The 18117-nt window shown below is 37.7% G+C and overlaps 1 protein-coding gene and 1 long non-coding RNA gene across 2 annotated transcripts in view; both read right to left on the bottom strand.

The window, feature by feature from the left end:
- Positions 1 to 7641: 7641 nt before the first annotated feature.
- LOC146433961 (uncharacterized) lies at positions 7642 to 11474 on the bottom strand. Its single transcript, XR_014853768.1, has 2 exons — positions 9550 to 11474; positions 7642 to 9424 (listed from the first exon to the last, which is right to left on the bottom strand). It is a non-coding gene; the product is annotated as an uncharacterized LOC146433961 (long non-coding RNA).
- Positions 11475 to 11887: 413 nt separating this feature from the next.
- Positions 11888 to 18117, bottom strand: part of SNX7 (sorting nexin 7) — a 28484-nt gene continuing 22254 nt past the window's right edge. The window contains exon 9 of the mRNA XM_085068150.1: positions 11888 to 12288. Coding sequence (XP_084924276.1) covers positions 12208 to 12288 — 81 coding nt within the window. The 3' untranslated portion in view covers positions 11888 to 12207. The remainder of the gene's footprint in view (positions 12289 to 18117) is intronic.

Below are 18117 nucleotides of genomic sequence, written 5' to 3'. Positions count from 1 at the left end.
ACACACAGTCTTTGAGGGATTTCTGAGCTCATGTGGATTCAGTTCTTTTGGTGAGGAAGATGGGGTGGGCCCAAGGCAGGTATTGTACCCAGCAAAAACCAGAACAAAATAGGAGCAGCCTGCTGGGAGCTGCTCACTGGAGCTAAAAAAGCACCACAACCTGATACCTAACAACTGCCACCATTCCTCTGCCTCACTGATAGAAACAGAAATACTTTAAACATAATCTGAAGATTTTCCAGGCCTCAGTGTTTGGTAGGTAAACAAGAGAAAACTGTGAGTGATAGAAAGCCCAGAGTAACAGACATGCTCTTGTAGTGTCTTACTGGCAAGCAGCATGGAGATGAGTGATGGTGAACTTCAAAAGCTGCATGGAAACCATGATGCAGCTTCCCTGCTAGGGCAATACCATGAAAACAAATCATGTGAGCTAGGGAGAGGGAAGTCAGGAGGTGGTGATTCCCAGCACACTCCCCAGGAGCTGGCACAGGGGCAGGAGTTGGAGTGAGAGTCCCACCGCAAACCTTGCACCCTTCTAGGAGTTTACCATGCCACCAAATTATCCTTTTAATAGAAAGGAAGTGCTAAAAGCAAGTGCAGCCATGTGCAAGCATCCCTGAAAGACATGGCCTGCTGGCACTTCTTTAAATCTGGCATTTAAAATTGCTCAGACAGATGGAATGAAAGTATGTAATAAAATGTGACATTTTATTTTATCATCTACATTTGTTAAGTGAATTCTTCTGATCTTTCCCACTTTCAGTAGCACTGAGTGCGAGTCAGATTCTGACAATTTGCAGTTTATAAAAACCAACTCCAGGGGTCAGACAGAAAAACAATAAGTAATAATTAATTACATGATACACATTTTTCCACAGAATCTGGTTATGGTGTGTGACAGCTCAGCATAACAGAAAAAAAGACACGATTCCAAAAAGTCACAGCTTTATAGTCAATGATTTACAGACTGCTTCTCCGTACCATTTGTCTATTTTGTGCTCTTCCTTGTATCTATATTTCTAAGTATCAAGGTTTTACTAGGAATTCAGAAGAAAAAATATATTTTCCTCTGTCTTCTAAGATAATCACACTTGTTTGCTTCAGCGTGTAACATAGTAGCTTCCCTTGGTCCTCTTCAAAGCACAGCTCCATTGGGTACATCTTGTCTCTCCCTCTCGGTGTTTCTCCTCCTGCTGCCCTGGACACACTCCCAGAGCCTCTGCAGAGCACAGGTACAGCTGGCAGCTCTCACAGGCTGCAGCAGATTGCCACACTCATTTCACTTCCCATTTTGTTTCTCAAGAGGAGCAAACCCTGAGGGTCAGCACTCTCAGCTTAGCACTGCTAATGAAAGGAGGAGGTGGAAAACTGACATAAGTACAGACCAAGCCCTGATGCTTTGAAAGATTGCCCCCATCCCTCCTTTTACGATTTGGTCAGGGACTTCAGCGGCATTATATCACTTAATGTTCATTTAGTGCTAAATTGGGAATATTAAGCAGTAAAAGATTGAACTTTTAATTTGCAATTAAATAAAAAGAGCCTTCTCACTGCAAGAGAAATGCCATTGAGAACTAACTTCATCTGGCAGTATTTTGCAAACAGTTTCACTGCAATTTACAGATTACACTTTTATGGGGCCTAGCCCAGAGTTTGCAATGAGGACTACTTGCTCCTGCCAGAAACACAAATAGCCTGCACTCTAGGACATACCAAAAATATCTGTGCAGAGGTAAATATTAATTCCATTGTAGCAGAAAGTAGGAATTTCAACTTCAGGACAGAAACTGCTGTGCTTATGCTTTCTCAACAAAACCGAAACACCTGGGCCTTGAAAGCTGATAATCTAAGGATTGCAGTGTTTACATAGATGCTTACACAAATGCCTGGAAACAAGTAACCATTCAGCCACTGCTAAAACTTGTTGTCAATTCTTTATTTCTGGCACCAATTTTTCCATCAAAAAGCCAACGTAGCCAAGAAAATACTGCCACCTGTTTATAAGGTGTAGAAATGTCCTAATCCCATGAGGTTTAAAACTCCTGAAAGCTCAACCCCTCACTCCCCAAAGTGTGGCATCCCTCATCCGTGTAAACAGAGTGAGGTCAGCACACCATGGCTGCCACTGGTGGCTGAAAAATATATGGCTGAATATAAGTGAAGCCTCTGGTTTGCATGTCTGCACTCCAGGATCAGTGCTGCAAGGGAAACCCAAGCACTGTTGTTGCTCTTGTATCAGTGTTACCTCTGTCTGTGTAGAATCATAGAACCATAGAATGGTTTGGATTGCAAGGGACCTTAAAGACCATCTTTAAGGGCAGGGACAGGGATGCTAGACCAGGGTGCCATCCAACCTGGCCTGGAACACTTCCAGGTATGGGGCATCCACAACTTCTTTGGGCAGCCCGCTGCACTGCCTCACCACTCTCACAGATATGAATGTAAATCATATGTACAACACTTCACTTTTAAAGAATGTGTCACTTGGTGTAACCTATGCTGTTTGATGGTGCTGAGGAGCAAAGGCAGTAACCTAATGAAGAGACCATGACAGCCCATTGACTCTCATGTCCTTCCTTTCCAAGTACTCTAAAAATATCCACTTATTTGGTGGGTATTTTCTTCTATATCAGAACTTGTTAAGTGAACTATGAGTATTTTCAAGAAGCCAGTTGCAAGTGGGGACACTTTCAGCAAGTGCACCAAACACCAGGTAAGAAGAGCTTCCATTAGGGGATGGTTGGATGAAAGTTGAGGTTTTGCCACTTGGGTTTTTGGTTGTACCTCTGAACAACACTCAGACCAAGAATTATTTTCAAAAATTATTCAGCAACACATTTCAAATAATGAATATTTCAAGTGAATTATTATGGGCCAGCCATACTTGAACAGGAAAAGAAGCAAAATAGTTGATAAATTATTCATGCAGCTTTAGCACTGATGTAATAAATATTACATGGTGTCACAGGGAAATGAAGAATTTTGAAATGAAGAAAGAAATTAACTATGAAGGAAAAGCACCTGAAAATTGGAGAAGGTGAATACAAAGATTTGAGATATGTGAATAATAACAAAGAGACTTAACAGGGGGAAATAAAAAGGGTGACAACTCTGAGTCACTTCGAGAAGCAAAATACTCTTCCTCTTTAGTTCTTTCTCTACAGAGAATACACAAACTTCTCAAACCTCCTTCAGCTCTGTCTAAAAACAAAATGAAGGAAACAAAAGAAGACCCCCTAGAGTCAGCCCGCTGGGAACATATCTATATCTCACTAAGGGAGTTACAAGATCAGAAGTTCTTATTTACAAAAGGGCTGTAGCATTTGGAGAAAAATACCGTTTTATCACCCCCAAAGTGACTTTTCTCAACAGTTTAATATTGAAGTAGGACAACAGGATTGTGCACTTCTTTAGGACAGAATCCATAAGGCTTTTGTTGTGCTTTGGTATACAGCAGCTTTAGCTGCTGTGCTATTGATCATATCTGAATAATCAGTCAAATCTGCTTTGACATAGTGCATCAAGGAGCTTGCATCAAGGAGCAACAAGATTAGTTTCAGGTTTGCTCTTTTGCTCAGATGTATTGTATACAGATTCTCATTAGTCTTATCAGTTGACTATTCATTTTAACATTAATTTTTTTTTTTAAATCTTATTTTTGTGTGAGAGAGGAATTTAACCTTCTTTTTTCCTTCCAAATACCTTCCTATTGACCTTTCTTTTAGAACAGTAAGTAGAAAATAGGAGAGAAGAAAGAAGTTGAAAATTCCAACATATTCCAACCAGATTTTGAAACAAATTTTTTTTCTAAAAGTGGAAATGGAAACACAGTACACATTTTGTTTCCTATTGACAATGGACTTGGGCTTCTTTTAACCTCAGGAGTAACATATTAAAATGAAATGTTTTATGTTCGTCATTTCCGTAAATGTCTCATTTACAAAATCTGTCATGGGCACACCAGTCGCCTCCTCATTGGACATTTACCAACCTTGGCATATCAATCCATCTCTTGCACATCTGCTCAGAAAATGTAATTAGTTATACCCATATGCTGCAGAAGTACATGATAAAACTTCAGAAACAGAAAAATGCCAAGAGACTTGACAGCCTTTCTCCTTCCTACTATGTGTATTTTGTTGAAGACTTAGGAAAGTGAGAAGCTTTTCTTGCCCTCTGCCACAGGGTGGGGATATCACCGTGTCCTAAGCAACTTCCAGAGATAAGGCAAAGCAATTTATAGTATGTTCTAATACTGTTCACATTGGAACAATAATTAATGGTTTAAAAATACATAGTATTCCCCAAATAGGAACATCTTCTTTTCCCTGATCATTAACATACTTATGAACATATCCGTGTGAGGAAATGTTAAATCAGATGGACAGGGAGCCTCATCAGAAGTTTTGACATGGGAGTCCAAGATGAGAAGCTCTTGCTACACCAAAGGACACTCATATGGAGCAAACACAGAAAATCTAAGCTTGTTGATCAGCTTTTTAACAGCTGTTTTCAAGTTTGCTGGCAAGTGGCAAAGGAGAGAGGGACTTAAAATCCAAAATGGTACTCTGCCTCAGCAATCAAAAGCTGGTCCAATGGCACCTTTGTGGATAGAACTGTTCCATGTTCATCAGTGTTCAGCCCCTGCATTCACTGGACATGTCTCTGCAGAGAGCTGGTAGAACTTCCTTGGACTTTACTCAGGATTCTTTAAAATTTGCACTTTTTTTCACTAGACAGCATTAATTAAGTTACTGTAGATACTGAAAAAGAGCTGTTACAAGTTTGATTTTATCCTTTGATCCCAGCTTCTTCAAAGTTCACCCCAAAGAATGAAATATACTCTGGATATATTATAGTTCCATCTCCATGGTAAGGGATTTGCAGCTTTTCTCAAAATCTGTTGTAAAGAAACATTAGTTAAGTTTTTCATGGGTGGTACATTATCAGCCTTGGTGGCATGTTTAAAACCCAAGATTACATTTCAATTCACAAGACATGTGAGCTTTCAACAGGACCTCACAGTGTGGATAAGAAGCCACTGGCTAATACCTGATACAGAACAAAACAAATTCTGAAAATGCCGAATTCTGTCAATTCTGTTTTCTTGTTTTCTTACTGAAATCCAAAACAATGTATCCCTGTTCACTATATGAGCAAAGTCATGGTGATCTGGCATTACAGAAACACCATTTTAAGTTCATCTCTGACATACCACGTTTAGTTGTTGTGTATGTTGTTTAACGGCTGTACATTTTTCTTAAAAAAACCCCAAACCCACTTTCAAATTATTAGCATTCTTTTACTTCAGTAGGGGGTTCCAAATCAAAGCTGCTGCACCTCCAGCCTCCACCTTTTCTTTTAGAATTAACTGGGAAAAAAGAAAAGCTCTCACAATTATAGAGATTTAGCTTTCTTTATAAACTGGCTATTTTAAGATCTGTTTACAAGATCACAATATGAAACACCATTCAAAAACAGTGTGAATTGATTACATTCTTCTGAAGAACATGTAGCAGTAGAATATGCATTTGTAGCTGTTACACTGCCCTATAATTAAGACTTTATTGCTTCCCTTCTAAACACGTTGCTGCTGCTGAAGAACAACTGAGATAATTTGAATGAAACAATGGAAAATGCTGCCCCCTCCCCCAAAAATTCACCCTCCAACCTTTTAGAAAAAGGTGGCAGAAAGACTGTGGTCACTACCAATTCTAGGAGTAAGATACTGATTATAGTTTTCTGCTCCTGTTTCTTTTTAATCAGCAAATTTTCCCCAAATACTATTAATAATTTGAATGTTGCTTAGTTGGAAGACTTTGTATTAGAACAGCTGAATAGTCTTTGGTTTTTTCATTCATTTTCATGGATTCTGGATCACAGCATGGTGATGGCGTGGTCAGCAATCATATCTGGAATGTTCATGTATCCCAGAATGAATGAACAAACCAAAAAACCTGAGAGGCACCATATAAATACATTTGCATGCTTAGAATTACTCAGAGACTCATTTCTTCTCTGAACTGATCTTACTTTTTTAAAAACTAAAATTAATACTAATAAATTAATAAAATAGCTGTACCGAAAATAATGAATTAGAACAATCTAACATCTGGATCCATGCCATTGGAGAGGGACTCCAGAGGAAAATCTTCAAAACCTTGCAGTTTATTTGTCCTGAAAAAATACTTTTGTTAAATGAAAAGACATATTACAAAGCAAAGATGAAATAATACTTTTTTCCATAAAGGTCAGCCAGAAGACAAATGTTTCTAAGAGCAGATGAATATATATGGCAATAGCATTGATGAGCTTTGTCAAACTGCAGATGACTTTCCAAGCATTGAAGCCAGAATTTCTATGGCAACCCTCACAAACTTCACACACACACATTTGGTGTAGGTAGCAAGCCATGTAATGTTAGAATAGGAACATTTCAAGTTAAGGGTTAAAAACTAAGTTAAATATAATTTAAACCATGAAAGCAAATATCCTTCTAATTGTATCCAAGGTATTTTTTATTTCCATCCTATTTTTTGATTTTCTGTATTCTGAAATCTATGTATAGACTGCAATCCAAATGACAGATGCAAGTAACCTTGTACCACTCCCAGGATCTCAGTAAGAGACAAAATACAGTACTTCCTTTTGCTCCTTGGCATCTCACTCAGCACTGGGATAGCCAAGAGAAAGGGAGTTACCTTTGCCCAGCGAGTGCCTGGCTCCCAGCCCTCCACACCCTGCTCTTTGTCACCTCCTCAGTCAGGGGACTCTGCACCCTGTCCTAGCGTGGCTGTAAAAGTCCTTAAACCTGGGTGAGGTGCAAGGTGAACAGGAACCAGGATCAGAAGTGGCTTTGCAGCCCTTATGGAAAGGTAAAAGGTAAAAAATGCCAGGGAAGGTCTTCTCTTGGTGCCTGCATTTTAACCAGATGGGGCATGGGTTTTTCACTTTGGTTATAAGAATCTGGCTGAGACTTGCCAGGCTGACCCAGTACTGCCATTCTGCATTAGATATTCTGGATAAGGCTGATGATCATCTGTACTGAGAGTCTCTCTGCTTCAGCAAAAACTCATACATGAAGAAAAGGCTAATAGAAATAAAAGGTTCTAGTTTCAGCTTTTAGCAGAAGTGTATTTCTTCATTTGCTGAACCCATATGTGATAAAATGAGGCAAAAATCTATTTCTATAATATTTTACAATTATTTTAACAATTGCATGTCACAGTGCACAGTTACCATCACGGATTATACATTAGTTGATTTTTCTGCTTTAGTGCCTCCCCTTCTATAGTTCTCCATTAATTTTCTTCAATCACATTGTAACAAAACAGTGTAACAGGTGTAACAGGTGATTGTAACAAAATCATAGGGATAAAGGAACATCTGAAATGCACCAATAAATATTGAACAACTTACTTTACTATGCTAAGCTGTCACAATTAATTCACTTATAAAATTTGTCCTGTCCTGCCAGTGAATGAATGTATAATCTCCAAAGAACTTTTCTCATTTAGGTATTTTCTCTTAAACCAAATTACAAATCTTTCTCTAACCTGAGTATCTGCCAGGTTGTTTTGCTTATTGCAAATGGTATTGCTGGTGGACGAAAGTAGGAGAGGATGTACTTGATTCTTGTAATAGTTTTTCCTCTTAATAATATAATTACTCTCAATTTCCACTCCATTTCATAGGCTCATATAATATTTTTCAGGTTGAAAAGGACCCTCATAAATTTCATTTATTTTCCTTTTATTATATAGAAACTTTGGTCTCTTGTGCTGTGTATATTGAAGAATCAAGCAGTGAAAAGAGATGAAAAAGCAGTAGTGATACTGAAACTTCAGTGAGTTGCTGCTCATTTAGAGATCCTGCCAGCCTTAAGGACTCAGTACCAGCTTTGTGGGGCCAAGAAATTCTTACAGGCTTGTGGGCAGAAGGTCCTAATGTTCAGAGCAGCTCTCTGCTTTTGTCTTCTAACCTGACAGACAAATAATACAGTGCCTGAGTGAAAAAACATTTCTCCACCTAGAAGTGAGGAGCTTTGTGATAGTTGCACATGTACCAAGCATCTTGCTCAGCCCTAATTTTACATACTATTTCTTTACCTCCTGGTGAAAGCTTAATTTATTATTTAAAGGAACACAACTCCCGGGTACAAATAAAAAATAAACATCTTATTTGTTTTCATTTGCAGAAAGAGCCTGGTGAGACACCTTGCTTTTGCAAAAAAAAAAAAAAAAAAAAAGAGAAAATCACACTGTAACATTGCAGCTACTTACTTTTTTGATCAAAGAAGTTAATTCAAAAAGGCAGCTCAGTTGCTCTTTAAGCTGCCATAGTGTTATAATAATTATTTAGAGAGCAGCCAATCTTCCCTATGTCACATATTCAACATTCCTTTGATTCCAATGAAGTTTCTTAGTTTGGCTTTAAGAATTAATGGCCTTCTGGCAACTCTTGGTTAAATATGAATGCAGACACAATAATGCTTATTCCGTAATTAAACTTCTAAGCAATACAACTATCAAACTAATTATTCCTGCTGAAAACCCATTGTCATGTCACAGTCTAGGTAAAAAAATTTAAACCTCAAATATGGCTTTTTGCCTGCAGGAAAATGAATACAATGGTTTTTGATATGTTTTCCAATTGTATTTTAGATGAGGGTGTCCTCTTACCATTCTTCATTTCTTTAATTGTGTATCTTACATGAACCAGGATATACCCTCACTTTTCTGGTCCCCAAAACCTCCCAAATCTGCTAAAAGTTTGTGTCTGCCCCTTTCAGGTTCAGGTCAGTTTCTGCCTCTCATTTCCTCCCAGTGAGGCAGTGGCACCAACAGTGGGGGATGCATTCAAACTTTGGTGCAGCTTGGAAAAGCAATACAGTAGGTTTTGTGAAGGAGTTTATGGTTCATCCTGCTAGCCAGCATTTCTTTCAATCACTCTGTATTTAATAAGGAGCCTTTGTGGATTTGCATAGATAAGGCTTCCCTCTCTCCACGATGAGGGCAGGACCAGAGTAAAGGTGATGGCTGTGTGACATACTGCCAGTCAACAACAGGTCCACAGGGTAAAAGCTTCAAAGCTCTGCAATGATTTAGGAATGTTTTGCTGTCCAGGTGCTTTCTGCAAAGGTTTTACAATCTCATCCTCTACTCACTCAAGTCAGTCACACCTGCAGGCAGGTAGGAGCTCCTCCTTTTGTTTGAAAAAGGGTTATTTAGCCATTTTCTTCAAGTAAATTTAAAACGTGTCAGAGTAGCCTATTACATACACCTCTGCTCTCATCCATTCTTCTTGAAGTTGCAAGGGACTGTTTGTCCAAAATAGTGGGCAGTGCTGATATTCGATATTAAAATGTGATTTAGACATAGGAAGGAAAACCACTTGATACTTCTTCTGGCCTTCAAAGCTCCTGCTGGAAGGTTGATTTAATGATTAATTTATGCGAGCATTATCCTTATTTTAGGGATGCCAGAAGTGGAATCCTGCCCACAGCTATCAGGTAAATGAAAAAAAAAAATAGATACATAAAGCCCAAACCTTTTTGAAAGGTCACTATTTGGGTGTAGGCTGACAGCAGCAGGGGCCAGAAGGGCCTGTATTTATTTCTTTTTTCTCCGGACATGCATCTTGCGACAGATCAGTTGTAAAGTGATGGAATCTGTAACAGGAAACCCTTTAAAATAATTCAGTGCTTAGAGCCACTGATTTCTTACCCACATCCCTCTTTTATCTTTACTACCAGCAATTTTCTGTGGTGACATCTTCCCTGTTAGGTACCAGATTATTTGTATGTGTTTTCTACTAAGATAGAGATGCATTGTTTACAGGCCCTAAATATGAACCACTGATGTACAAAGAGGCAGCATGAAAATCCAGTAAGAGGCAGACTGATTTTGAGTAATCAAATGGTTTAAACACTTTCTAATCATTAGCCTAAGGAAGGTGAGACTCCATAAAAGAAAAATCTTTGAAAATAAGTCTAAATATGAAATAGACTTTCTCAAATTTTAAGTTTCAGAAATATTTGCATGACACAAAAAGGACAGTGTTTTACTGTACTTAACAATAGACCTTATTTTTGCATGATGATAGAGCTATTAAAAAATCAGGAAAATAAACACATGGTCACAGGAAGGCCTCTATAAAATTAACTGCTAAAGTCTTTCCTCCATAAGTTATGGCCTAGCTAAAGAGAAAAAGAAATTAAAAATAAATCATGAACATAATGAATGTTTTTACCAAGCATGCAGAATGTCCAATGATGTTTCTGATTTCCAAATGTCTCAGATAGCAACATTCTAAGCCAGCAGAATATACAGGTAAAATCAATGCAACACACATTGGCACTCCCCATCTCAGCTAACCAGACATCATATGTCCTCAGAGGTGCCTAAATTAGCAGCATGGTAGTAATTCTTGGTTACACTTAAACATTCCTATCCTTCCAGTAAGCCTGTTCAAGCTCAATTCCTTGAACTTTTGCTTTTCTGGTATTCAGAGTGTTACTGCTGTCTGTCTTGTTGCAATCCTGTTTATAGAACTGAACACTACAGAGAGATTAGAAGCTAAAAACAGCAGGCTAAATTGAGTATTAATAAATGCAAATAAATGCTCACTGGGGAAAAGCCAATTCTCCTATATATACACACTGATGGATATTAAATTATTCAGTAACCTTCAGAATAGCTCTTAATGTTAGTGGACAGTTCTGTGGAATGGCAGCTCAGCATTCAGTGGTACTTCAAAAAATAAATTAGGAATATTATGACAAAAATCGAAGCATAATTATAACAACATGGACATTTCTGGTATGTTTGCATTTTGAACACTGGTTGTAGCAGAACTAGAAAATACCGAGGAAAGCAGTAACAATGAGCACTGATATGAAATGCCTTTTGTACAATATGGTATTAAGCTATAGCTTTTCCTCTGGGAAAACAGGTAGTACGTGGAAAACACACTAGAGGTCTGTAAATTCTTGAGTGTCGCGGGGAAAACAAATAGGAAACAGTTGTCCATTCCTTCTCACAATTTAGCAGGTAGAAGGCATTACCTGAAGCTATTGGGCAGCTGGTTTAGGAAATCGCAAAATGAATTGATTTTTCCTACATATTAAATTGTCAAATTCATTGATATTCAGCATGGTAAATGCTATGATTTTAGATGGAAAAGAAGCACAGGGAAAGTCATTAAGGCTATTAAGCACATTGATAGAAGCCCTCATTTTACAAAAAAAAGTCATCAGGAAAGTACAGTGGGAAAAGAGTTCAGTCTAGCCATGTTGTTCTTCCCTGCCTCCCACAAGCATCCACTGCCAACATGGCTGGAGAAGACCCTGTGTGGCACAGCCCTCTAGCACTGCACTGCCTCCCTCCTAACACAGACTCACCTTTGCAAGGCAGTTGTCCACACTGGGAGAGATGCATGCTTCCTGCAGGATTTCAGCAGCATCTTAACTGCCACTTTTTAGAAGAAAAAAAAAAACAAAACAAAAAAAAAAAAGCTGACTTTTCACTACTACTTCACGGGGGCAGCATGAGAGCACTCTTCCTACCATTGCTGAAAAGGTCAGGCTGGTATTCCAGGTCTTCCTTGCAATATATACTTTTTAACATCAAAGCCACAAAATACTTGCCCAGCTTGCACAGGCACCCAGAAGCAGCAGCTATGTGGTCTGGAATTGTCCCCTGCAGCCCTTAAGTGACTGACCAGAGCAAGCTGATATATTCTAGTAAAATAATCCTAAAGTCCTTGTCCTCAAAGGCTACATGAGGTAATTTTAAAAGTACAAGAAATTGGAAGGAAGAGAATCTAAGAAGCATGCTAAAATACCAAAATTCTTCTAAAAAAGACTAGAATACAGAATGATGACAAATTTTACTTATTAACCTTTTTATTAAAATGGCACTATTTTTACATATTTAAAATACTTTATATCCAAATTACGCAACATTTATGAAAATGATTGTATGCAAATGCATAAAAATATGTAAAATCAGAGCTAAGCAATATAAAGCAATATATAGCAAGTTTCAAAATGTATTTCAGGACTAGAATACCTGAGTGTTCAATAAGCTGGTTTCCTGCATTTCACTGATTTTAACATTTAAATTTAATAATGTATCTGATCTCATATAAAGCACTTTGGTTGGGAGAAACTGCATGGAAAAGGCAGAGATCAAGGAGAGATATTACTCAAGGCCTGTCTTCAGAATCTTCGTCCACATGAAGATCCACTGTTTGAGATGCTAGGAAGGACTCCCATGTAGCAAGGCACTTAAAAAAACCAAACACATGAAATGAGTACAGCAGGCAGATTTCTGTAAACTGTAAGCCAAGGAGAAAAAGAATTAAAAACACAGCAGAATATATACACATTGTCACAAACTGCTTTTGTAGGACCATAGTAAGAGCAAAATATGGTTTCCTAGGCAGCTCAGTGATATGCAAAATGTTAGCTAACGTGCTGAGTGAGCTGTAAAGGTCAATTTTACATAATGACAAGCGCACACTGTGAGCATTGTAATTGTATGTTGTGGCATGGAAGATGCTAACATTAATTATGCTCTTCTTTAATCTCTTCCTTTAGTTACAGGCAAAGATCTCCTCCAAACAGAAAGCACATTGTCAGGCACCGTTCTCTTGTAATCTCTGTGGATTCCTATTGTATACCAAATTTTCCTTCCAAGTTAAATGAAACCATTTTTTTTTCTAGATAAGGAGAGAATTCATTTTTCCCCAGAGTAATGGGAAAGAAATAGGACCAGAAAGGCAGGGGCTGGGAGTAGGGAAATTGTTATCTTTACAAGTCTTATTTCTCTCCTTGTGGAAAAATGTATTTATAATTGTAAAAACTATTCTTCTATTTGAAGCATCAATTCTGCACGCAGTAAAATGAAAAAAAAAACCCAAGAAAACCCCCAAATGACTTAGTTAAATTTGGCTTAAATGAGTGTTGGTAGCTTGGTAAGGCATTCTAAATCACAAATTAATATTGAGAGCCATGGCAAAGCTACCACAAGCTAACCTCTAGTGAGTTGATGCTTGTTACCCAAAGCACCAGGTTTCTACTGTTTCAAGTCTGTCAGTAGAAAAGGGCAGGCAGATTCATGCAATAATTTCCTTGTTCTGATGCTGTTGGAAAAAAGCCCTTGAAATGGAAATATTCTAACAAATTTTTGACTTTTACTTTCCCACTTATTGTTCTTGACAATACAGCTTATTTACTACTTACTCTACACAGTTTTTTTCATGAAGAATCTTTATTATGCACAATAAATAAGTCTTCTGAAATTTTTCAGGAAATATATATTAAAACCTGGACAGCACACTCCATTTATCTGAACTTTGAATTAAATCAGTGACCTGAAAATGGCATAATTTCCTAACTGAAATCTTTTGCCATGAACTATTCAAGCCACAGCCATTTGCTAAGCCCAGCTACAATGAAACATCTCTTATCCATCTGTCATTGCTTAGGAGACATGGAAATTACCCTGCTTGAGCCTATAGCCACCTAACTCTAGTAGACGTTTCTTGTGAATGACTTCCAAACTCTGCTATTAAATATGGAGATTTAATCATACTACGCTGAAGAGCCCAGGTCCTGGTATAACTGCTTATCTGTGTGCAAGCAGATGAGTGGGAGGATCTGATAAAGTATAAGCTCAAAGAGAAAAACAAAGAATACACACGGAGTGACTAGAGTGGGGGAATCCACGATGACACAAGGATGCAGAACCAGGGATACCCATAAAATTAAGGGTGACAAAAGTAACAAGTAACAGCCAAAAAAAGTCAGCAGTGGCTTTGTCTCTGAAGACATAAGGAAGTAGAAGATGTGGGTCTGCAATGTAATGAGAGCAGTTAAAACAACCAGCTGAACTGAAAGATCACAAAGAAAAAAGTATGAGCTTATTTTTGAATGGGTTTTTGGTTATTATCAGGCATGGTGGAGATCATTCCTGTTATTCATATTTTGTCCCCTAGACTATGGATACCATGAATCTACTGCCCCAGTCTTTCTCTTCTGATCTTGCTGACAAAAACCCCAAGTAACTTCTGCTATTGCACACAACATTATGCTGCTGCTCAGAGTACATCTAAGGTTCGAATTACTGTGAAAAGAAAGGACTAACAGGATAAGATTCACATGGAAGTCTGCTTTCTTCATTGACTTCTTGGAGAAATATTATTTTAAAATGGTACACCAGGGAGAAACAGTGAAGATACTGCCAGCATGAACAGTGAACTGTAAGTGTTGAAAACTGATTTCTGATTTAAAAGGTCTTTTTGACCTTTTGTATGAAGCCCTTAAGTTTGATCATTAGATTCTCCCCTACTTCATGTGACACTATGGCAGCTGAGTCTATCAGAAAGACTTGAGCTGGAATGTGGCATCTTGGTTTTGAAATGTCAGTGAGGCAGCTGCTAGCAATGTGTCTTCACTGTGGCACTCAAAACTCATCAACTTCTGTTTGTTAGAGCCCAGCCTGGATTACCATCCTAGAAAGCTGCAAGGCACAGCTGTTTTTCTAGGCTTTTTCTAGGTGTGGTACAAGAAAACATCACTTTTTCTTGAGGAGTCTTTTGTTGGCAATGAGATGTTTTTTTCTGAACCACAGTTTAATTTAATTACCACATGAGTCCATGTTTTTTCATTCTGTAATTTCAGTAATGAGAATTAAAATACATGTATCAGCACTGGCTGCAATGTAAAGATGGCTTTGTGTTATCTTTGCAACACTGAGCCAAACTGCACATGTTAAAATGCAATCACAATGCATTGCTTAACCAGATAGATATGATCTACTGAAGTCTGTCCAGACAAAGATGCAAAGCATCTTTTTCACACAAGTTATCCAGCTTTTAATTTATCCCTGTTTATATAACCAAAACACATTTTTCAAAATGTAAGAGCAATGGCGGCTCATTTCACTGTCAGACATCACAGTGCTGCTACAGCTGACAAGTTTTATAATTAACCACACCAAAACAAAACTAGGTCTCTGTGCCTTAGGCTCAAGCTTTTCATACTGTGAAGCATGAACTGCATAAACGACATTTTGTTAGTGATGTATACTTCAACATTATTACAGAATGATTTTACTCCATTCTCCTGGGAGATTGAAAATGGAGATCTAAATAGAGGATCAGCCAGTTTTCACAAAGAAGACAGAAAGGAAAAAGAAAACCAGAAAATTCAAACTGAGGAAATTAGATGTGTTTGCACAGGATTGAAATTCATAATCCAATTACTCGTAAAAGTCTGATGGAAAACATAAAAAAGCCTAAATACACAAAATGAAATAGCAAGAGCTTAAATAAGGCTACTTTACCTAAAATAATTTGATTACTACTGCAGGACACATATCTACTCTTCAACATCATTCTTAGAAAAAGCAGCGAAAAGTTTTTCATACAGTACAATTGCATATATAATAAAAAGGAGATATAAAAATAGAACACGTAGTAAGGATGGTAGCAGAAGCAGTGTGTCACATGCCATGTGCATTTCTTTTGCAGTTCCCAGTTATCCATTGTTGATACCTTAAAAATATAATTTATAATGGCACTTTTTGGAGCAGAATCTGAAAATGAAGTCTTGTTTGAGTCTGAGAGAAACAGAAAATATTTTAATGATTTCTGGCTGCAAGGAAACAAAAACTAGACTGCACAGAAATAGTAATACACGCTATTAAAAAAGTCTTCCTAAAATTATTTAAAATAAATTTTACAGGCTGAAGTGAATGAGGGTTCAAAGACAGATCTGCCTTTGAAGCGACATGCACAGGGACAAATGGGCTCAGACATTTGGGAGCTTTTGAAAATCTCATGGAGTTTGTTAGCTGAACTCCCAGGCATGGCTAAGGTAGGATGTGATCAACACGCATGAGCAGCTAACTTTCTGCTTCATGACCAAATGCCTGGTTAAATGCATCACTACAGAGGCCTCTAGGGCAAACTACAAATCTCATCTATTTTTCTACAGCTTTTACTACATTGAGAGGTACATAAGGGCTTTGCAGTTAGAGAGAAGTTGCTGTAATAGGGAATGAGTATTGTTTTGCCCTAATGAATCTTTTGGATCAATTTATGCCTGTACAACAATGTAGGTCACAGAAATATACTAAATTGTGCTTGAAATACTTATGGAAATCAGGAAATTATTTATATTTTTGAAAAATAATAAGGTGTGTCAAAACCAACAAGAATCTGATTATATCAAAGGTAACTGATTATCTGATCAAGATGGAAAGGTTTAATAGGATTAATTTCACATGAGATCAATAAAATCAGATGCCCTGCTTCAAAACAAAGGTTTATCCATGCTCAAAAAAACCACTTTCTTTCAATGCAAAAACTAACTACCATCCTACATTAGGAAAAAGCACCAATCTTTCTGCATTTACTAGAGCACCTAACAAGCACTGGAAACCCAAACTCTGGTATATTTGCTGGATTATAATGTCTAGCTTGCCTTTGGATTGGGCTGTAAAACCCAGCCACTTATTCTAGTGGTTTTCCTGAAAAGAATAGGTTACCAAAATTCTTTGCTGAGAAAAACTGGTGTTTCTTTTTCTTTGATGCTGTATATGTACTAGTCACTATATTAAATACATGAGATAAAAGGAAAAAATTAGCCTATGTTTAATTGCTTCTGCTGTTTGAAGGCAGAGTTTATCAGTGCCTGGTTTGGTTTTGCTAGTTTGTAGCAGTAACACTTTAAGCATGCCAGCTAAATAATACTGCCAGCACCACCACTATCTTTGTATCCTACTTTGGGTTTAGTAATGCTGCATCTTTAGAATATCTGTTCCTAAATTAATGAAAATATTCATGGTGACAATCAGCTTCTCAGGTGAAAGCTCCACCCTGTGGACAGTTTGTGATTCCAGCTGTTTGGCAAATACCTCTTCTGGACAAAGGTGTCAGAAAATGGTCTCATGCCTAAGGCATGATGAAAAGGAATAAAATAAACAGTACAGTGTTAACATGTGCTGAATCAATGCTATTTACTTCAGAAATAGGAGTTATGAACTTCTAAAAATTAAAATATTTTCGTATTGTTTCAGAAAGTCCTCCTAATCTTACCAATGCATTTACTTTCATTATTAGTCCAGTACTTTTTTTTATATAAGTATTTGTGGAATAAAGACTTAAGGATGTATTCAATTCTTTTCCAGAGGAAAGGAAGTGCAGAACTTTATGAATCCTTGAGACCAGCTACAGATATACCAAATGATTGGTCAGTCATGGTAATTCTTGGCTCCTAAATGACCTTAAAATATAGTAACAAAGCTTGCACATTACCACATGAAAGCTTTCATTTTCACAGGAGTGCAAGGAGCATCCTGTAAATTTGCAACACTAGGCTTTCATTCATGCCTTTGTTACCACAGTAGTGAGAAATACAAAACTGCTGTAGAAACTAAGGAACACTTTGTTCCTTTGTTCCTGTAAATGCAGATAGCCAATGAACTGGAAGACTACAGGAATAACTCTTAAATTTGTAAATCCAGAGAAACATTATTTACAGGTAACTTCAAAGCAGCACTTCATTAATGTGAACATTAATTCAGCTTAAGGAAGAGATACTCTTTTATGCCAGTGAAGTGATACTTGACAAGTTGACAGCAGAATCCTTGGACAACTACAATTAAGGAAAAACCCAAACAAATATAAGGTCATATTCTTTCCCCATTTTGTGACAAAGATGAAATAACACTTTAAAAATTCTAGTGTACTTTGGCATGCTGCTATGTCGTTTTTGACCACACGGGCTGGAGTTTCATACCATCTTGAAGGACTGCCTTCTCTACTGAAGTAGCTATCAGGAAATACAAGATGTCTGTCTCTCATTACTCTGTGGTTCCTGGAAATTTAAGGGATGCAGAGAATGACCATGAACAGAAATGCCTCCTGGTTTGGTTGTGTGCCCGGGAAAGGAAGTGAGCAAGGGGAATAATGAGAACCACAGTGACATGCTGCTGTAGAGAAGAGAATGGAACACTGCTTGTGGAGAGGCAAGAATAGTTCAACTGAGGGCTGGGGGAAGTTGTGGAAAGGACGAGAAGCAGGTAGTCACTAAGTCAGAAAGCAGGA

Source organism: Lichenostomus cassidix, chromosome 8 (assembly GCF_008360975.1).
Source record: "Lichenostomus cassidix isolate B80296 chromosome 8, HeHo_3.0, whole genome shotgun sequence".
Taxonomy (NCBI): Eukaryota; Metazoa; Chordata; class Aves; order Passeriformes; family Meliphagidae; genus Lichenostomus; species Lichenostomus cassidix.
Note: the sequence above shows the minus strand (reverse complement) of the source record. Positions and strands in the feature narration are given on the sequence as shown.